Source organism: Cygnus atratus, chromosome 1, assembly GCF_013377495.2.
Source record: "Cygnus atratus isolate AKBS03 ecotype Queensland, Australia chromosome 1, CAtr_DNAZoo_HiC_assembly, whole genome shotgun sequence".
Taxonomy (NCBI): Eukaryota; Metazoa; Chordata; class Aves; order Anseriformes; family Anatidae; genus Cygnus; species Cygnus atratus.
In genome coordinates this window covers 72,678,030-72,699,946 of record NC_066362.1, presented here as the reverse complement: position 1 = coordinate 72,699,946, position 21,917 = coordinate 72,678,030, and the positions used below count along the sequence as shown (strand labels likewise).

At 40.1% G+C, this 21,917-nt stretch overlaps 1 protein-coding gene and 1 long non-coding RNA gene across 3 annotated transcripts in view; both read left to right on the top strand.

Moving 5' to 3' along the window:
* The first annotated feature begins 1,345 nt into the window (after positions 1–1,345).
* Positions 1,346–4,734, top strand: LOC118250171 (uncharacterized). Its single transcript, XR_004779346.2, has 3 exons — positions 1,346–1,471; positions 1,644–1,795; positions 3,520–4,734. It is a non-coding gene; the product is annotated as an uncharacterized LOC118250171 (long non-coding RNA).
* Positions 4,735–8,032: 3,298 nt separating this feature from the next.
* ATXN10 (ataxin 10) overlaps positions 8,033–21,917 on the top strand; it is a 116,050-nt gene continuing 102,165 nt past the window's right edge. Inside the window, exons 1-3 of one of the 2 annotated variants that reach the window (XM_050708824.1) lie at positions 8,033–8,058; positions 12,477–12,668; positions 16,180–16,262. In XM_050708824.1, the coding sequence (XP_050564781.1) occupies positions 8,048–8,058; positions 12,477–12,668; positions 16,180–16,262 (286 nt within the window). In that variant the 5' untranslated portion in view covers positions 8,033–8,047. Of the gene's footprint in view, positions 8,475–12,476; positions 12,669–16,179; positions 16,263–21,917 lie in introns of both variants that reach the window. The other variant, XM_035551024.2, reaches the window with a different exon arrangement.

The window sequence follows — 21,917 nt, the reverse complement described above, 5'->3', positions numbered from 1 at the left end:
ATATACGTGTCGGCTTAAGGAAGTTGAGATGGTGGTATAAAAATAATAATAATACATAGATCACAACCTTTGTCTACTGACATGAGCCTGTGGGAAAAAATCATATAAAACATGAATGGATCAAAGCTCCCTTTCAGCCTTATAAGTAGACGAACTTTGTGGACAGTCTTTGGATTTCAGTTTAAAAGAAACACAAATTTCTTCTTTTCAAGTTCACAGGGATGACAGCAAAGTTTCAGCAGATTTCTTCTGTGTCAAGCTTTTGAAATTAAAGGCATTAAAACATCCTCCAATCCGCAGATCTTCTGAAAATGTTACTTCTATAGCAATACTTGTTCTCTTTGTAAAGTTTAGGTTGTATGCTTCTCTCAAAGGAGAAAAGAAAAAGCTGGCATATCACAATGTTAAGAAAATAACGAGAACTGAGATTTTAAACTAGATCTTCCTGTGCTGCAAAGAATTATATAAAAAATAATATTCAGTAATTTGTACTAGTCTTCCACCCTTAGTCCCAAAGGAAAAGATTCTGGAGAACTGACATTTGAACTCTGTATTCCTCAGTTTTGCAACTGTCCATCATCCATCTAATAGCTCTCCTTGGATATAGTTTCTCTTTAAAGAGAGACAGAGGATGTATGTGGCAACTTCTGAATTACCAATAGCATCTTCTAAAATACTATTTCTTGGAGGTGATATAACACTAGCTTCCATAAATGCTTCAAAACCAAACTTTGCAGGTGGTGTTTTTTTTTTTTTTTTTTTTTTCCTTCTTTACTCTTAAGATATAAATCCCAGACCTGTTGCACTGTCTTATAAAGCTTATATGCTGGTACAATCCTGCCAGTATGGAAAACATTCTAAACTCTACTGGGATTTCTAATGGGATTTACTTAGATCCTAGCCTTCTGTCTATGTAGGCTAAATGAAATGCTGCGAATTTGTGAATTTAACTGTTTCCTGTGATTTTAGTTCATAATAAAGATTCATGGATTCACTTATGAAATTATTTTTCACAAATGAAATTAGTAACTTAAGTAAATTGAACATCCACAGTGAATATTCAGTGTAGTCATTCAATCGGTAGGATTGGAGAGATGATTTTCAGTTCATTTCTGCAGCCCATATCTTACCTCCACTAGATGTCAGTCTGTGGATGGACCTTGAGAAGTTTGAGCCCTATTTAATACTAAAGTGTGCTTAGAATCACACCTACAACTCTTCACTTCCAGTCGCTAGCAGTAACCCCAAATAGGAGAGATATTGAGTCACTGTGTTGTTTTTTCTTGTTCTTTACTCTTTTAGTCCCTGGACTTCTCCCTCCAGCAAATTTCTCAGCACTGACAACGTCCACCAATGCTGATAAATGGGAGCAGCACAGTGTAATGCAGGATTCCCTGTGGGCATTTCCCCTCACTCATCCATTCATAAAGGGCCAAACCTGACACATCTATTCTTGAGGACTACCTCACTTGTGAGTTCCTCAAACATATTTAAGTACATGCATTTTTACTTGCTGACAGTGGCCAGGTGTTGAGGAGCTTTTTGTTTATTTCAGTTCCTTAGGAGGGATATTTGATATTGTTTTCTGTGAAGAAAATCAGTTTTCAGAAGCTATTCTGACCACTCCAATAATATGTTTACAGGACAGATGAAGGCAGCAGGCTGGACTGCAGGTTTAGCAGATGAATTCAATTCTTCAAGCAGCAGAACCAGAGTAATATTTCCAGGATCATTCAGAGGATTTTGGAAGCGCTGTGCATGGATGCTGACTGATGGCTTCTGCAGCCTGCAAGAGGTAAGTGTCCCATGTGCAGCTCTGCAAACGTAATGCAAGCCCAGCATGTCAGGTTTAATGTGCCTGCGGAGAGTGACTACACACTGCACGCACAGGCTGTGAGTCTGGGTGAACTCTCTGCCCTGTGACACAGCTATCACTCTGGGAATGCACAAAAGTCTGATGAGCTCAGGATTGGACATGAGAGCACAGGAGTGATTTATGTGCATGTACTTAATAGCTACTTTTTGGATGCTTAGTTGTCCAGGCTGCTGAAGTCCAGAAAAACTGTTGCTGCTATCAAAACACAGGAAAAGCTAAGATTTTCACATGAGAGATGAGATCCGATTGCATTTATATGGGAAATCCATATTATATAGCACAAATTTCAAACTTAACACTGCTCTTGGGAGCATTTTCACATGGGACTCTAGGACTTAAAATAACACTGGATGGTTGAAAAGGTCACAAGAAGAGAACAGTAACTGCATAGTCTCACCTTTGCAGTCCTCAAGAATCCTCCTTTCCCACAAAATCTTTTAAAAAATGTTTGCAACTACTTACTTCAGATATCATGTCTTTGTGCAGCAGAATTGATTTCTGGGCATGGCCTTCTACAAACACACTGCTTACTGCCACCTTCCCCACAACCACCTATTCCTCTTTATTCTCATGATCAGTGCCAATGACAATCTCCTCTGTGGAGGGAGATGTCCTTCCCTGCTTTGTGCATTGTGTGGAATTTCCTCGTCCTTTCCTACAGGCATTAAACTGTGGTAACAGATTTTTTTATATATATATATATATTTTTTTTTTTTTTGCTTGAAGCCCTGTAGTAAGGAGATTCTCCATCCATGAGAATAAATTTCTAAACAGAAGGATGCACCACCCTGGCCATGGTTTTTGTTTTGCTTGTTCCTTGGCAGCATGGGAATCACTTCTTGTCACCACTAAATCAAAACGAACTGGAGGGAAGAGGTCACGCAGCAGGCGAGGGAGCCAGGAGAAAGCAGAAAGAAAGGAGGCAAGAGGAACTCCTTAGGTCTCTGAAGGAAGCCCAGCCAGCTAGCATTCAGGCTCAAGCAGCCCAAGATATTTTTGGCTGATCATGGGAGAGGCCACAGCTGTGAAATGTGTGTAATGCAACCCGTTAGGATGGGAAGCCATGTGGGCAGAGCTGTGCAGGGTGGATCAGGGTGGGAAGGGGGAAAGGGAGCAGGTGGCAGAGCGGCACTGGCTTTTCCTCTGTCCTCTGAGGGAGCTCCTGCCAAGGGCAAAGCTAAAGACAACTGGAGAAAAAAAAATATTCTTTCCTGTGTGCTTCCTGATTTAATGTTTAACTATGCCTTACAGGTTCATGTTAGAGTGATGAAGAACTTCAGAGATGATGAGCCAGGGGTAGAGGCAGTCCTTATACTCCCAGGGCTGATAATCACATGCTCTGTTGATCTGTAGGACAATCTCTGTGTCCCCTACACACAGAAAATTGCAGGATTATGTAAGATAGAGTACACATAGCCTCCTTTCACTTAGCACCAGCCTTCCTACAGTTTAGTTGCATTTCTTGCCATATCAGACCAAAACCTAAAGTTAAATTCTATGCAATATAAATCAACTGGTACCTGACTGAGGTGAAATTCCCCAGGTTATTATGGAACTATATATTGGTTAACAGATATCCTAAGTAGCATCTCTCCATTCCAGTTGGATAGGGTAAGGATTAGTCCTTCCATATGCTTTTACAGGTTCACAATGATGATGACGCTGATCCTGATGAAAACACTCCATGCAGATGTGGCATAAAAACTTTGTGAAGGAAAGATAACAGCTATGAAATTTCTCATTCACTCTGGAAGTTGGACTGCATCAAACAAACGAGGTGAGAGTATCTGCAGTGACTCTGAGCCTGACAACTGTAACAGACAGAATTTCATCCCTGTGTACTTCTTGGAAGACACCATTCATTTCCATGACAAACTGCAAGCGCTTTGAACATTTCCTCCAGGACCTTGCAGGCTTTCTTTCCAGACCGAGGGATTGCTTACACATGAAGAATTAAATTAATTTCTGCTATTACATAAAAAAGAGTGACACATACATCTCAACATCAGATGAAACCGCTCTTTTACAGCCTTTGTACATGTGTGCAACAACTCTTCTGAAGCCAAATAACCTCTTGAGATATTGGCTTGAGACTGCAATAGCTATTTTGGGGATTAAGACAGTCTGCAGTATCCGCAGTAACCATTTCATATGCATTCTTCACAGCTTTTGAATACCCCCAAAAAAACCATAAAATCTGTGTTCCACCTCTGATTGTTAAGAGGATGGTGCTATCTCCTAACAGGTGTGCTCCTAGTCATCTTATTGTTCAAAATTCCTAAGCCAATTACTGTAATTTGCCTCATTTAAGTAGGAAACTGATGTCCTGCATGGGGGTATGGGGTGCTTCATGGCACTGCATGGTGGATCCACAGTGGAATTCACTGCTCAGCAACAATTGCTAATCAAAAGCATTTCCCAATCAATTTCACTGGATCCTATTAAATACTAAACCAAAAATAAAAGCTTTGGTCTACAGCTTCAAAGCTCTGTGGCCCAAGTCATACTTAATTTAATACAGGCCCAAATAAGAGACAGAAAACTAATATTTATGCCGGAAATACAACATGCTGTGGGATTTGTTTCTTTAGTGTAAAGTAACTTTTTCCAGAGCTCACATTTTATTTTCTGATGGAAATTACCTTCAATAAAAAAAAGTCCAGGGTAATGTACATCTTGTGATTAAAATGGAACAACCATCTCTCAACATTTGAGGATTCAAAGTCTTCAGTATGCTTTGTTGTGATCCTCCTGCAGAGCTAGCATTTGCTGAACCAGGGGAACTGTCTCCCTCCGGAGTCTCAGCTGTGACAGATCATTCTTAGTGTCCAGCTTCAAACAGCAGTGCCTCAAAATTTGGATCTACATCTTAATTTCATACAGAACTCTTAAAAGTAGCGCTTACGTTGTTTTGTTTTCAGGTGGAATAGTCAAATCTGGGTGGATTGTTTTCCTTCTGGTAGTTCTCTAAATCTATGTTACGACAAACTAATGTTCCTTAGACTGTAAGCTCCTTTGGGGAAAGATTTGATTTTTAGGAGATCTGCCTGAGTCCGCAGAATTGGGCACAGCACAGGCCTATTCTGTAAAATAGCTGCTAGATTAAAAAAAAAAAAAAAAAGATGGAAAGATCTTAAATGATCACGTTGGACTCCTTTTGGTCAATTCAGTAGTTCAGAACTAAATTGCAAAGACCTCTGATCAGTTTTGAACTTAGTTATTGAAAACAAGTAACACTGTGTGACTTAGCTGTGGGAGGCTACAAATAATTTTTTAAAAAATTCAAGTGCAAAACACTGTCTGTAGTAAAGATGAGCTCAAGACATAACATCTGTGAATAATCTGACAAAAATTACTAAATTTTAAAATTGATGTCCCTGAGAGTCTTCAAAACTTTTTTGGGTAGTCCTAGCTCAAAGTATTGCATTACATTATTACAAAGATGGCTTAGGTAATGGTGTTGAGAATGACTGAAAGCATGACTAAAATGAGGAAAAACAAAACCGCTGCAGCTATTTAACGCAGAAAAAAACTTCAAGAGAGATCATATACGTAGGCAAAACTATTTTCACACGGATCTATGAGTAATAATAATGCTGATTGTGAAAGCTTCTGATGAAACAGGCACAAAATCTAAACTCTCATTAGAGATGTTCCCTATTGTGATGCTTTGGACATCTGTGGTCTAGTCTGTGTTCTCAGCTACTTGAACTATTTTGCAATATAACTCATCAGTTACTATAAAGCTATATTCTTAATGGAGTAAAAGATGGTTAACTGTCACCTTAAAACATCAGATGTCACTGAAAAAAAAATAACCATGAAGGTTTATAAGGGGTAAATAAAAATTTGTTGCTTACTAGATCTGTGTTTTGTAAAAGAGAGGCAAAATGGTAAGTAAAAGACAATGATGATGAATAAAACTGGAGTGACGGCCAAATTGTGCCCCTCCCCTAGCAATGTAGGAATCAGATACAAAAATTACATATTTACAGGTCATTTTCAGAGTTCATATAGAACTATCTTGTTGGATTTTAGTGTACTCTACTGCTTGCTTCAAAGAAGTTGTGTGGAACAATATTGTTACACAGATATATACTGATCTGTCCTTGTGTGGTGCTTCCAACCTACCCTGGATGTGCTGGAACTGAAGCATGGTAGGGGTGCATGCACAGCATGTTCAGTGCCAGGCTGGCTGGCCCTACTGCTTTTACGCTGGTGATCACTGGCATGGTTGCAGTGACAGTGTGCAAGGAAGTGAAATGGGCACTCCCCATGCAATGCTGTGGAAAAGAAAGACAAGATGCTTGAATGGGTGAAAATGAATAGTGAGAATATGGAGGAAGCAGTTTGGGGGAGAGTAGAAGTGTTTCCATTTCTGGGGTACATACTTTAGAAAGAATGTCCAGAACTTTGCAGAGGTATGGAAAAGAGGTGGAAAAAATGACTTGCAGACTGCAGAAAATGCCCTCCAGTGAGAGTTGTTTTAAACTTAAGTTTAAACTTGCACTTAAGGTTTTACTTAAATTGTCTGATTATCAAAAAAAAAAAATGGACTGAGAATACTTGATTAAACATCTTCACAGAGGAAAATGCTGGTTATAAAAGGACACTTCAGTAACAGAACAGGATGGCATACCAAGTGCTGGAACCTGAAGCCAGAGAAATTAAATTAGAAGCATCACATTTGTATTTTTAACAGTGAAGATGATAAAACAAAGAAGATTTCCAGATGAACTGGTGGATTCACTGTCTCAGTGAATCTCCATGTCTCCACTTTTTGTAAAAGAAATTCATATTTTGCAGGAAGACATGCTTCAAACAGATACAAGTTCCTCAACTGTTTAGCTGGCTTAGCCTGTGATAACTAGGTGAGATATAATCACCTTCAGGCTACTGCTCGTCTGTCTAGTTGACTTCATAGTTACGTCAGGAATTAGACTTCATGAATCCAGAGAGGGAAGAAGGGTTTATGCATGTAGCAATGTGAAAAAAATGAACTGTGTTGCAGAAAAGAAATAAACTTTTTAGCAACTTGAATATGGTTTTTACCAACCTCTTAAATTAATGATGATTAGGGGGAAAAAATGTGCATGTGCAAGTTACACAAAGACTGTGTGCTGTAGCCCATCTTCCCCAGAGTTAGCACTTCCAGGCACCACATATCCAGATGTATTCAGGATGATCCTGATGCTTCACTCAGACTCAAGTTTCAGTTAAAACAAACAACCTTTTTCACGCATGAACGAACAAGTATTAAAACCAATAGGAGCTGTTAAAAGGAAGAACTTGCATGATTGTCATCACTCTTGCCTGGCATCTTCCACTTACTTAAATTCTACTTGTTGGTTGAACCAACTTATTTCTAATATAGAGCTGTCAACTACTTTTTTGTGCATTAGTAAGAAACACATAGTCATTATCAGGAGAAGGCCTGGCAATGGCACCTACTAACATATGAACAAGTTTGACAGTGGATATCATAAAAGGTCCCCCCCTAAGGTAACCCAAGAAATGCAGGTTTATTTCTAAAAGCAGAACACCTCCTTTAAACATAAATTGTGCACTGACTAGGTTTGGTATGGTAGAGTAAAATCCCCACCGGGTCTTTGCTGCTGAGGTGGAAAGTATTGCTAACAAGGCCTCAGATAACTGTGCAGGACAGCAAGGCCTTGCAGAAACTTGAAGATGTGAACTGGGGGAAGTGAATAACCTTTTTTTTTTTTTTTTTTTTTTTTTTGTGTGTGTGTGTGTGTTGCACTTTCTTTTAGAGGTATTGTTTTCAGATTCTTTCATCTACCTTTGGAAAATTAAATTTGGTTCCAGTCTAGTGAGGCTTTCCATGGTATTTGGCTACAATTAAGTCTTTTTATCCACTGGAAAGTTGAATTTTATCCTGATGTAAATATGTTAACCTTTTGTATGTGTATTTAAAATGTACCGAAGTATCTGCTTGGATCTTTTAGAAGCAGGCAGCTCTCAAAGTGAATGGGACGACAGCAAGGAAAAGACTCGGGAAAACTTTTTATGGCGCACAGCAAGCATTTAACCTGCAGGCTCCATAAGAATCACAAGAAGGCCCCGAGGGCCACCGTGGGCCCTTGAAAGGAGGCTGACCCTTGAAAGAAGGGCCCTTGAAAGAAGGATACGCCCACAGTTAGCTCGTCAAGGATGTTTTTGAGGTAATATTTTGCACCCCATGCGCTCGCAGAGAACGGCCCCGGGCGCCCAGGCCAGACACCCCCAGCAGCGGGGCGGCCATTTTGCCCCCAGGCCGGCCGGGCGCGAGGCCCACATCCCCTCCGCGGCGCTTCCCGGCAGCAAACGCTTAGAAAAATCGAATATCGGGATAAAACGCTGTCTCCCCGCTCAGCGAGGCAATACCCGGGCCGCCCCGCGGGCCTGGGCCGCCGCCATTTCCGTGCGGCGGGGGGCGGAGCTGGGCCGCGCCGAGCCTGGCGATGGCGGCAGCGGGCTCGGGATCGCGATCGCTGCCCGCTGCGGCGGCGCGGCTAGGCCGCTCTATGGCGGCCGCCCCAGCGGCTCGTCTGGAGAGCGTGCGGGCAGTGACGGGTCTGCTCCGGGAGGCGCAGCCCAGGTATCGGGCAGGAGGGGCTGGTGGCCGCCACGTGGGCCGGGGGAGGGAGCTTCGGGGGCCGGGGGGGCCGGGGAGGACCCTGCCGCCTGCTCCGAGCTCTGGGGGTCCGCCTCTTGGAAAGCGGGATCGCCATTGGCGTGATCTGTCGCTGCTCCTCTGGGGTCCCATGGTCGCAGGACACACGATAGCAGTTGTCCCTCTAAGCTCCTGTGAGAGTGGCAGCTGCTACGGCCAAGATGCAGCTGCTAGTGGCAAAATGCATCTTGGAGGGATGAGTAGGTGTAATTAGAGAGTGGTAAGGTGCTCCTGTAGTAGTTTCATCATGCTCAGCTGCAGCCCAAGCATAACCTTTGGGGGTGAGGATGGCTCTGTAGGCTCCTTGCTGTGCAGCAGGGCAGGCTTGATTGGGAGGAAAGGTGGATGTGCCTTGTAACTTCCAGTAGACAAAGTGAAAACATACCGTTACTGGAGAAAGCAAGAAGCTGATGTGGAGCATTGCTGTTCCTTTGAGGTCAGGGTTGGATGTTTGCAATGCCATGCAACACTGTTAGCTTTAGCAGAGTTCCTTGGACGTGTAGAGGTTCAGGTGTGACTGTGCTTCTAATAGTGGTTTCAGCTCTTTCTGGAAGGTAGAAGGCTGTACAGATTGGTGTGGAGCTCATGCTCAGTCCTTGTAACAGTAGTTGAAGGCTATAGCGTGTAGAAGGCTTGATCTTTTCTTTCCTAACTTAGTATAAAATTGTATTGTTATTAATTCCCGGTACAATTTCTGTTGATTAAATAAATACACATTTAGAAGTTGCGTGTGTGTGTGCAGGGGTTATACTTAGAACTACTCTCTCGTGGTCTCTGTATATACAGGGGAAGTCCCTTTGGTTTTCTTGTCTATTTCTCTGGGGAGACAGAAGGACCTGTGCAAATTTTGGGCTTATGTACTGATCCTTTCCCTGCCTGTTTCTTGCCTTCTTCCTTGAAACTTCTGCAGCCACCTTTGACAGAAGAGTAGATAGCCCACAAATAGCCAAGTTCTTTGGGTACAGGTGGTCAGGTTGAAGAGAGACACTGTAATTGCTCTTCCAAGAGGCAATTGCATCCCACAGGATGTGACTGAATAGACATGAGAACAACTTGGGAAATACAGTGGGAAATGTTGTTGTTGGTGCTATTGAACTAGAAGGAACAATCCAGTGGCCGCTTGGTACTTGGGATGTTCAGTGGTAATTCTTTTGTTACTATGGAATTGATAAATCTTCACTGCTTGTGGTAACAAAATAATAATAATAAAAAATGTGAATGCCAGTGGTTTGTAATTCAGAAGCAAATACAGGAAGGTAAATAATGTCCCAGCTATGAGAGTGCTGCGTGGAATTCAGCTGAACTCAAGTCTCCTGTGTGCTTCACTTGGGACTTCAAGCACCTTTAAGCAGATGACTCGATTTCTTTGTTTCTGTAGAATCATAAAATATCTGAGTTGGAAGGAACCCACAAGGATCATCGAGTCCAACTCCTGGGTCCCTAAAGGACCACCACAAAAAACCGCCACTGTCTATCCTTGCTGATATGTGATAATCCACATCTATGTTCACAGTGAGGACAGGTGATTCCTGTGTACATCTCATTTGCTCTGTTAAGACAGGCAAAAATTTCATCTTTGTGTTTAATTGGAACACCTAAACTCTTGCTCTGTATTAATTGAATGAAATTTTTCTGTTTCAGTCTAATATTAAGAGAAAATTTGTCACAACATCTTGAAACCTTTGTGATCCAATATCTGATCCAAACTGTCATTTTTCTAGGTAACTTTCTAACAAGAGTAGAAACTTTTCCAGGATCAGAATGACTTTAGGTTGTGCTTTCAACAGAATAAAGTGTTGCTGGAACACGCACTAAAGTACTTGCAGCTTTTTTTCGTGTTTTACCCTTCTGTTTGGTTTTGTTTCTGTTTTATCTATTTAAAATAATTGAATGTTGTATACTAGTATGCATCTTGCCATGACTACTGATTTCTTTATTTTGAAGTTGTGTCGGGAAATGACCCTTTTCAAGTGATAATCCAACAGGTGGTACAGACAAATATAAAGGAAACTGCAGTCAGACTAAGAATTTTCCTATGTTAAAATAATCTCAGTGTTGTATCTAAGTTCTGTATGACATCGTCACTCAATAGAGAAAACATGGCTTTTGAGTGTTTGGGACAGGACCCAGTTGGTTCTCCTTTACCAAACTGTAGCTCTTCTAATGTGTAGAAGAAAGTGTCTGTGCGTTTACCATGTGTACTTTGGTACACCAGCCACTTAATCTTCTTGTGGAGTGCATATTTGTGATGAAGCGTCAGGAGCCACAGCACTTCTTGTAAGTGGAAGGTTCGAGTCCTGTGATGTCTTTATATCATAAAATCCAAACCAAATTCCAAACCTCCTTTCTGGTTATGTAAGTTCTGTTTACGACTGAGGGCCAGGTCTGCTTTCGGTCTTTCTTGTGCCATTCTATTTCCCCTCAATATCACTCCTTTGAAAAGTATAGCTTTTTTTCCCCTGTAGATAATTCTCACTGATACTGTGTTGTGGTTTTGTTGTGGTATTGTTGATTCTCTTTGTGTCTTTTTTAAGTAGCTGGAGATAGTGTAAGGGTATGGGTCTTGATCCACTGTGAGGTGTTAGTGTAAAATAAGTATTTCTTGGAGATCTGATGTTTTAAGTAATTTAATATTTATGTACGTGATTTGGTTTATGGAAGTGTAATCACTTTTGATAAAGGATAGATACACTTTCTAGTTGTGTGAATGTGAGGATATCTGGGGGAGAAGCAGAACCCAAGTAATACTGTATCATCTTGTTTGATCAAGAAATGTTGAAGTTCTTTAGGAATGGTGTTGTCTTCTGTGTGAACATACTTTGTTTAATATTACTTTCCTTTTTGTCTTACTTTCTTCTGTCCTTAGCTTAGGAGTTATTTCTCAACCTTATGTCTTAGAACCTGTCTTCCCTATTTGATCTTGAGCACTATGCAGGTCTGCTTAAGCTTCGAGGAAGCTGCAACTGGATTTCCTTCCCCCCTTTCCCCTGTCAAAAGTATTGGATGAGTAAATTCATGGTACTGATACGGGTGTGGCTTCTTTTCACCAGCAGGCTATATCAAAAATGCCTTATCAATGGTTTTGATGGGTTGTCCTCATCTCCTTTATGAACATAAAATGAGGGGAAAGAGTATGTGGATAGCTGCACTTGGGAAATGTACACGCTTGTGTGACAGACCCGCAGATGTGCGTGTTAGTCATGGGAATCTGGTGAATTGAACTGTTGGGTGCTTCAGCATCTCTCTCATCCATTCACATTGTTGTCATTGTTCTTATGGTTTTGTACTGTTTTCTTAAGTCTTGATATTTTAAGTAGTGGTGTAGTATTTTTTGTGTTGAGGTAGTTGTATGCTGAAGTAGAGAGTGGACTTTCCCTCTAGACTTTGATTTACACTCTTCAGAATGATGGCTAGTGCAGATACCTGCTTTTGTCAAGACTTCTTGCTGTGGAGAAACTTATGGCAGACTATTATAATGAAGCTTATGGTACATTTTTTTCTTTTGAAACATCTCGTGCTAGTAGCTGCATTTGCTAGTTAAAACAATCCCTGATACTTAGAACAATATGCAGTGTCATGTGTAATCAAGCAAGCTATATACAGAGACTTTTTGTTCCTTTCTAAGGTTCCAAAGTGGTGTTGGAAAGCTGTGAGAAATTCTAAGGCAACAGCATTAATGCTAAGCCTTAGTATTAATCATATTAGTATTAGTAGTATTAATACGAAGTCTTTTCCTAAAAAGGCTAGTGGGATGATTGTGAACACATTCTTTGTGCTTTCCACTTGAAGGATCTTGTTATGCTAAGGATAGTTACATATTGTTGCAGAAATACCTTAGTGTTAAGAACAAGAAATATAACTGACATAATATGATCCTTTTTGATAGCAGAGCAGTTCTTGTGCTTACTACAAATTTGTTTATTTCAGAGAAACGGCAGAAGAAAGTATATTTCAGGATCTTCTCAAAATCCTGACCAAAGCCTTGAATGAAATTGAACAGGCCTACAAGGACTCCTGTGAACTGCTGGATTTAGACACCTGTCTGTTGCTCATAGCAGAATGCTTCAGATGTCTGAGGAATGCCTGTGTTGAGTGTGCCAAGAATCAAGATGTCATGAGGTACAGTTTTGATCCATTTTAACCCATACAAAATTATAACCTTCTGATGTTTGTGTAGTTTTATATAGAGATTCTTATTTTATACTGCTGTGTTAGTTGATTTATTAACTGGTATTTCCTGTTTGATTCAATCACTTGAAATGAAGTATGCAAGTAACAAAAATAGCTGACCTATTTGTAGGTCAGAGTCTGGGGCACTGATGAATGGTAGAAGGAAGCATTTGTGTTCTTAGTATGGGTTGATTATGCAAATGATATAAACCTTTCATAAGTTTCACTGTAGAACTATACATTTTTCTCATTCCTGTCATTATTTTTTGGGGGGTAATGTAATGAATAAGTAAGCAGTCTTAATTGTCGGTTACAGGATTAGTATTTTTTCTAAGTACATATAGATCAGTCTAGTACCCATGGCAAAGTACACTATGTAGAACTCTACATTTCAACCCTCACAAGTGTACAGTTAATGTCAATGCTAATAAGTCAGACTGCTTAAATTATTCAGGCTCTCATTTTTATTTATTTATTTTTTTTTTGCCTGGGCCTGCTATAACGTTGAAGGGATGCTTGGGATACAGCTAGCTGTCATAACTGAAAACCTGGTAGTCTACCTGCTGTTCAAAAGAAACTCTAAAACCAACCAACCAATCAAAACCAAAACACAGACCTGTTTCAAATTTGCTAGTTCATGAAGAACTGGAATACAGTCATAAAATGTAATTTCTTGGGACTTCTCAAATTTTATTAAGCTAAATAAAATTTAACTGGGACATGGGACAAAGTTCCAGCTTCTGTGCTGGGACAGAATCTTTGTTAATGCCGTAGAAGTTGCAGGGCTGTTTGTAGAAAGCATTAGTTTTAGAATAAGTTAAATCTGAGTTCAGGATCTTACATGTTTGCTTCTGGCAGTCCTAGCACTTGTGATCATGTTGTGGATCAAGAAACTGATCTGACAGAAAATATATTTGTTTGTTATTTTTTTGGTGGGTGGTTGTTCAGCCAGCCTGGATTCCTTATTTGTAAAGTATTGTAGTTCCTTAATCACTCACCTTAACAAAAGAGAGAGAACAGAATTACATGTCTGGGAGGTAGTAGAATTGTCCTTTTCAGTAGCATGACAAGTACAACCCATTAATGGGTCTAATTTTAACTTTCTGATGGAATTCAGATATTAAACCTGCTTCCAAACAGAAATGTGCTCTGCACTGGTTATACCCGTGCTGCTTACTTACCCTCTCTAAGCAGTTAGCATAGCCTTGCACATTTAGGAAGCTGGATGCTAATAACAGCAGTTCCCTTTAATTTGCAGGAGGCCTGCGTGTATAGAAAGTTCTGATGGTGTTTGTAGCAGTGATTGGCTTTGTAGGTCACTCTTTGGGTACTGTTTTGGTTTTGTAGTAAGGTAATGGTGTACGCACCACAGTGGCTGCTCTGAGCTAACAACATATTGGCCATATGTTTGTGCTGATTTTAAACAGTTGCAAATGCACAGCTTGTTTAAGGATTAAATATCTTGAATGATTAAAAGTTGTGAATGGAAGAAAAATTATGTGCCTTTGATTTTGAAGTGTGCAACATTCAGATATTCAAAAAAAGAAAAACTACAAATTTTTTTGACCAAAATCAAAACTGATTCTTTATTGGAAAGAATGCGATGATTGTAGACACATGGGTTGTTTAATAACTTTGAAACTACTGCGGAATATGAAGCTTTGTTCCTTCCAGTTTCTCTGTTTTGCATGCTATGAAGAAATTTGGGGTCTGAAGGAATGGGAAATGTTTTGATTTTAATGGATTGTATGTATACTGGTGTGCATGTATGTGTTTGATATCTATAAATGCATCCTTGGTTTCCTTTCTGTCGTAGAGCATAATGGGAAAGATAATTTGTTTGACTAACAAACATCTGCAGAAGACAAATAATTATTCTGCATTCATCTGTGATGATGTGATATTTTTGCAGTAACTCATGCCTGGGTGTGGAGGTTTGGCAGAAATGGTATTACGAAGTTTCAGTCACTCTATCTTGACTGATCTCTTCTCAAACAGCTTAACTACTAAAGTACACAAATGAGTTAAAAGCTGAAACTCCATCCATTTATAATGTATTTTTTGACTTTTTTTTTTTAACCCCTGTTGCATGTACATTCTGACATACACATTGTCTACCTCCAGGATTGCTGATTTTTGGCAGCAGAATTATTTTGTCATTGTTGATTCCAACTGGCCTCACTTCTGGCAGGCTGTAAATTAGTTTATATTTACTGTCACCCTGTGTTTCTTATTAGAGCAGGGATAAATGATTACTTCATCTTCCTTGCTTCCTGCCCGGGGTTTTGTATGTTTCCCTGTGAATTGACCCCGTTTGTTTGATACCAGTCACCAATCACTTCTTAAGGGTTTTTAAGTACCTGCAGTTTATTACTAAATAGCATATATCATGGCTTTCCTTGGATGCTAGAACTTCAAACACGCAAAACTGTTTAAATTACAGGAATAACCTGCTAGGTGTTAATATTGGATTTAGAAGAATAGCAAAATCTGAAGGGAAGAGTACTTAAGTCTGAATGTGTTGTGTCCAAAATTGTTAGTGTGCAGTCTGATGAAGTCAAAGATACATCAATAGCCTCAAGTTTTCCCACTATTCAATAAAGAGTGTCTTCTGAAGATTCAGTGGGCGATTAGTGCATCATTCCATAGAAGAAGCACGCCAGCATGAGAGGGTAGGTGATGGGCTTTGTGTGTGGCTTTTCCTAAAATTTACTATTGCTTTTTACTGCAACACTAAATGAACTCAGGTTTCCTTGAGGAAGCAATTATGTCTGGACTGATCATTGTTCATTGGCAGCTGTTGGTCTGGGAGCTGAATGTTGTAGTTATCTGTAAGGATATGTGAAAGCTCAAAATAAATAGATAAGCTTTTGATGGTGTTTGTTTCCTATTCTTTAAAAGTTATAAAAATTCAAGTATGGCATCTCTTCTTTAACTACTTGTATTGGATATAGAACTGTAATCACATAATATAGTTGTTACGGATTTCAAAGCAATTCATATTTTGTGCCTTCCCTCCATTGGTTATCATTAGGATGTACCTTACTTAGAGATAATACATACACTATTCCTGGTTGCCTTAGTTTATTATTTTGAATGGTGATATTGTGAAAATGTAAAAACTTACTCTTTTCTAGATGTTCTTTCTCTAATGTATTCTTAGAAAGGCATGGAGAAGTCTTAAGAACTGAGAAAGGATACAAATCTTCTATCTTAAAGAAAACAAGATGTTTAACACCAGACTGTACAAGTCTGAAACAAAATGTAAACCAGTTCCTTTCGCTTCTGATGGCAGTATTCTGGCCACTGATACAGTCAGACCCAGTAGGAAAAACTCCTTAATATTTCAGAATTTCTGAAGATGTTAAAAACTTGATAGTAACTAAAGTGAAGAGGATTTTTGCTTTTTTGGGTTATATTTCATATGAAATGTTCTTTATTTTTTCAAATTTTATAACAGGAACTTGGGTCTCATCACTACATCCGTCCGTTTGATCAAACTGCTTGATGGAATACAAATCAAAGAAGAACCGTTACTGACTGGTAAGGCTGTAGATTTTGTTAAATACATCTGCACTGTATTTTTTATGTGGAAAGTCATGTGGTGTTATGATGTCACCTTACTTTTTTTTTCATAAGCAAACTCAATTGTTTCTTGAACTGCAACATGCTAATTCTGTTTTTCCTTTCTTTCTTCCTTAATCTGGGTGGTGGAATAGAAAGGCAAAGGTATGTGTGCATAGTTGGTATTTCAGTATTGATTAAAAAGTGGGCCTTCTATTATGCTACTTGAAAAAAAAATCTCAGCCCCAGATATTTTTTCCTTTTATTCTTTTCTTTTTCTTCCCCAGACTAATTCCATTGCGTTTTCCCTCAGCTGTTCCCTGTAGATTGTTAAAGATTTGTGGAAACTTCGTTACCCAGGATATTTGAACTAGGAAAAGGCAAAGTTCCTATAGAACCTCCATTCAAAATATATTCTGTTTTGCGGTTTCTTTATTTGATCTGTGCACATACTGAAATAAGGAAATGTTCCTTTTTTTATTTTGATGGCACTTGAAATAGTTGATATGATTCCAGGAAACAAATCTTGGCTGTGAGGTTTGTTATTATTATTTTTGTTTGTTTTCATTTATGTACTGTTTGCTGGGTGGCCAGGGTAATAACTGCCAAGAACTAAATACCGATTTGAGTACTATTTACATGTCCTTAGTGGATGAGTTTTTTTGTTTTTGTTTTTTTTTCATTCATATAGTAAATAAAAAATGTCTTAGTATCCTTCTTGCCTAATGCCGGTTATTACTAGTGATTTCTACAAAACTCATTTCACCAAAAATTAAGGCATTTTCAGTATTTCTTTTCATGTTCTGCGTTTCTCTGTGTGGGTATGTTAAGCTTGATATAAGGCATTGGATCACACTTTACTGTCTTGGACCCCCTTTGCCATCTGTGTTTGCAGAGAGTAGGAAACATTTGGTTTCTCTTGCTGCTTTTATTTCTTTTCACTGCTGTTACATGGGAGAGGTTTTTACTGGGTTCCTGTTGGTGCTTTTTTCTAATTTTGTGAAAGGGAAACTACAGAATGAAAATAAAGTAACCTGCTGTTGAACACCTTTATGAATCTGGGGAAGTTCAGGATATTGCTTTTCCTTTTGCTGCTATATTTGGCTCAAAATGAAGCCTTTCAGGCATGTAATGGCATTGTGCTTAAGCCGTGCTCACTCCTTCATCCATTGCTGCAATCCTTCTTCCAGGGGCAGACTAGTAATGCAAGCACAGTCCTTCAGTGGAGGAGGACAAGGACTAAATCCTCTGGATGGCAGGAGGAGGGTTTGCTCGATGAATGTGAAGAGGAGTGACTCTCAAGCTGCGTCACAGAGTTAGTCATGCCCAGGAAAAGGCATGAAGGCCAAGAGTGTCCTGACGAACGATTGTGAACCCCTTTGTAGACCAGTAGGAAAAAAAGGAAAAGTGATAGGAACTAGATAGCTGGTATTGCCCAGCATTAAATTGTCTGTAGTACAGTCATTGACAGCAGTAAGATTGAAAGGCTGTTCTGGGGAATTGGACTTCCCACCTTCAGCTTATTCACAGCATCAGGAGTTGTAGTGTGGAATCAGTGGTTCCTCACAGCATCTGGAGGAGAGTGGGTTGTACCTTTTGTTGGGTACTTACATGGCATGAGGTTTTCCCCTCAGTTTTGTGGCAGCTGACGCCTCCTTGATGAGTACGGACATGTGCTGTTCCGTTTCTGTTGGGATCTGAGCAAGCAGCAGTGAATGGTATTCAGCAGAAAAGAGGGGAAAGAACACAGTAACTTGAGTAACTGCTTCAGACTCCTTTTCCTAGCTAGAGGATGTTTTAAAACATTTTTAACACCACTGAGAACTAGGGGGTGGGAAATTGACCAGAAGGTTGTTAACAATAATTCCATAAAGTGTTTTGTGGCTGTTACACTACATAGCCATTCGACATAGGATTTATATGACAAAATGAGTTTGAGTTATAACTAAATTTTTGATATATTGACCCCGAACAGTTGGTTCATGTGATACCGTATGTAGTATTGATCTTGTTGGGAAATATCTGTAACGAGAAGGGTTTACGTACTCCATTTATGTTAGTACAACAGCAACAAAAAATAGAGACAAGCAGGTGTTGCTAATTCCATGCAGAGCGATCTGGTGAACTTTGTTCCAAGTGAAAATTGTGCTCTAGGCACTACCTTAATCTCCTTCCATTGGGTGTGCTTCAGAAGTTAACGGTTATATTCAACAGTGGATTATTAGCTATACTTCCAAAAAATGTGGTAAATTCTGAAACTGGACTTGGAAAACATTGTTGAAACAAGAAACCCATGAAATTAGTGTTACTGTATTTATTAACTATATTTCTGCTTCATCGTTCTTCTCCTTGTATTTCATGTGGGGAAATAAGGTCACAAGGCAAAGAGTCCCATGTGTATTTTGTTCTAGCAGATAATAAGGTGTTAAGCAGAACATTTCAAGTTGTTCATCTGGATATGTGTCCTGTTTCTTTGTTTAAATTGGTGCTTGAATCTGATGATCAATCTTCATGTCTGTTTATATCCTTAAGGTCTTTTAAATACCTTCAAGTTGCTTCCATTGCAACAGTCTACATAAAATAAAAGGATAAAGAAGTAATTCTGTGTTGCAGAGTGAACAACACTAAGTAAAGTTTCAGTTTGTTCTGTGTGAAAACTTCCCAAACCATGTCATTGTAGGCTAAATACATTTGAACTTCCAACTTTATTGCATTTATGAAGAAGAGAGATTGAAAATTCTTGATGCAGACTGAAAAAATCTTTTAACCTGATCTGTGATTTGTTTTCACTCTTTTATCCATTGGTAACCATTAAGTCTCTGAGTGGTATGGTAATTTTTGAAGGAAATTTCAATATATTTACAATTTATGATGGATAAAAAAAGAAATGAAATAAAGTATATATATGCCTTGGCTAGTACTGTAACCAGTGTGGTGGTTCTCAGGGAGGGAAAGAAATGCCTGTTGGGATGATATATTAGTGATCAAAGCAGCAAAAATAGGAGATGCACTACAACGAGCTATGATTAAAAAATTTCTAAGATTTGTTCAATTAAATCTAGACTTCTTTGCACCTTCTCTGCTAGGAAAAAAACCTTATTTTTATAAAATAACTTATTTTTAATAGTTTATCTTAAGCCCACTTATGATATACATGGTTAATATTCATTATCTTTACTGAGACAACCTTGCCGCAAATTTTCAGCTGTATTGGGTTTATGTGGCGAGGGCTTGGTAGCAGGGGGGTGCAGGGGTGGCCTCTGTGAGCAGAGCCCAGCAGCTTCTCCATGTCAGATCAGAGCCAGTTCCACACAGCTCCGAAGGGACCTGCTGCTGGCCAGAACCAAGCTAATGAGCGATGTTAGTTGTGCATCTGTGGGAGCAGATTGAATAAAGGGAAAAAACTACTGGCCTACAGCAGCTGGGAGAGAAGAGTGAGAAGCAGCCTTGCAGACCCCAAGGTCAGTGCAGAAGGAGGGGAGGAGGTGCTCCAGGCACTGGAGCAGAAGTTCCCCTGCGGCCTGTGGAGAGGCCCCTGGTGGAGCAGGCTGTCCCCCTGCAGTCCATGGGTCCCGCATGGAGCAGATCTCCACGCTGCAGCCCATGGAGGAGCCCCCGGTGGAGCAGGTGGATGTGGCCTGGAGGAGGCTGTGGCCTATGGAGAGCCCCCGCAGGAGCAGGACCCAGGCCAGAGCTGCAGCCCATGGAGAGGAACCCATGCAGGAGCAGGGGATCTGGGGGGAGCTGCTGCCCGTGGGGGACCCGTGCTGGAGCAGTTTGCTCCTGACAGATGGACCCTGTGGTATGGAGCCATGTTGGAGCAGTTCTTGGGGAGCTGCTACCTGTGGGATGCCCCCGCAGGATCTGTTTGGGAAGGACGGAATCCCATGGGAGGGACCCCACATGGAGCAGGGGAAGGGAGTGACCGTGAAGGAGGGGTGGATATGCAGTGTTAGGGACTGATCGCAGCCCCCATTCCCCTGTGCCACTCAGGGGATGGAGGTAGAAGAGGGTGGATGAGGAGGGAGAGGAGGAGTTAGTTTGCTTTTATTTTCTCACTGCTCTAATCTGTTAGTGATAGGCAATAAATTCCATTAATCTCCCTATGTTGAGTCTGGTTTGCTTGTGACAGTAATTGTTGAGTGATCTCACTGTCCTTTTCTCAACCCTTGAGCCCTTTTCCGTTGTATTTTCTCCCCATCTTCCTTTGAGGAGGTACAGTGAGAGATCAGTTGTGGTGGAGTTCAGCTGCCCAGAAGGGTAAAACCACGACATCAGTGCATCACATTCTTTGTCTTCAGTAAAAAGCTAGATAAATTCCTGTATGCTTGTAATGTACTTCTCCTGTCCAGATGTGGAAAAAGATGTACATGTTACGCCATTGAGGCAATGGGCCAGAAAAACTGAAGGTAAATTAGTATGTCTTTCCTGGAGTAACTCTCTAAGGCCTCAGATAATCTAAAAATAACTAGTTAATTCCTCAATATGGCACATAAAGATAATCCAGTTCCACCTGCGAGCCAACCATCCCTGTAATAATTATCTTCTTTCTTTTTAATACGTATACTAAAAGAGCATTTTTAGACCTTTTCACTTACAGTGTTGCTTACAGATAGCTGATTGTTGCCACTCTTCCATTGTTCTTACTTCCTAATCTTGTTTACTTTTGTGAGAAACACTCTGTAGCCAATAACTTAGGCTCAGGCAAGGATCTCAGTGAAGTAGTAATTTATTTGCGATTGCAATGGCGGGTGTCCCACAAGCAGGAGCGCACCTACTGGTTCCAAAACACAGTTTATGTACTTTTTGATGACAGGACCCTCCCCTGTTTCCCCACTGAGTGGGTAATCCAGGTTCACAATCTATCTGATGCTTCACAGACAATGCATGGCCTTCAGTTGCTGGCCTGTTAAATTTCAAATTTCTTTTGACTTTTTTACTGTTTGAAGTGGTAATGTTTCTTCACTTGTCTGACTTGACTTAACACCGTGATTTTCACCTAATTGTCCTAAGGAGTCTGGTTGTCTGCATTTTACAAGGTCGCCTGCTAAGTTTATCTCAAGCCTGCAAGCATATCTCAATACCCCATTCCTTACCTTTAAACAATGTAACTCTGCAAAAACAACATTTTTATTCCCACAATTCCCCTCTTTTCTTTTTTTATAAATTGTTGATTTTTGCAAAACTTTCCTTGAAGGTGTAATTTGGTAGATACCTTCCTCTTCTTCACCTTCTTTGCTTTCCATCTCCTCTAATATCATCACCTTATCTGATTAAGGTGGTGGCTTCACGGTCATTTGTTTCAATAGTGCAGTTTCAGTTAACCACTGTACTAGTCCTTTTACACAGGGGATAATGCAACAACCAATGGCTGTCAAAACTCCTGCTACTGTGATCAAGGATGTAAATATGCCTAATTTTTCTGCCAATTCACTGGCAAGGGTGGTAAACCCTTGCAATGCTGTAGTTACTGTGCCATCCGGGGCAGTATTGTTGGGTATAAAAGTGCAACAATGGTTGCTCAGTATCACACACTGTCCTGGTTTCAGTTAGGACAGAGTTAATTTTCCTCCTAGTAGCTGGTAGGGTGCTATGCTTTGGATTAGGATGAGAAGAGTGCTGATAACATGCTGA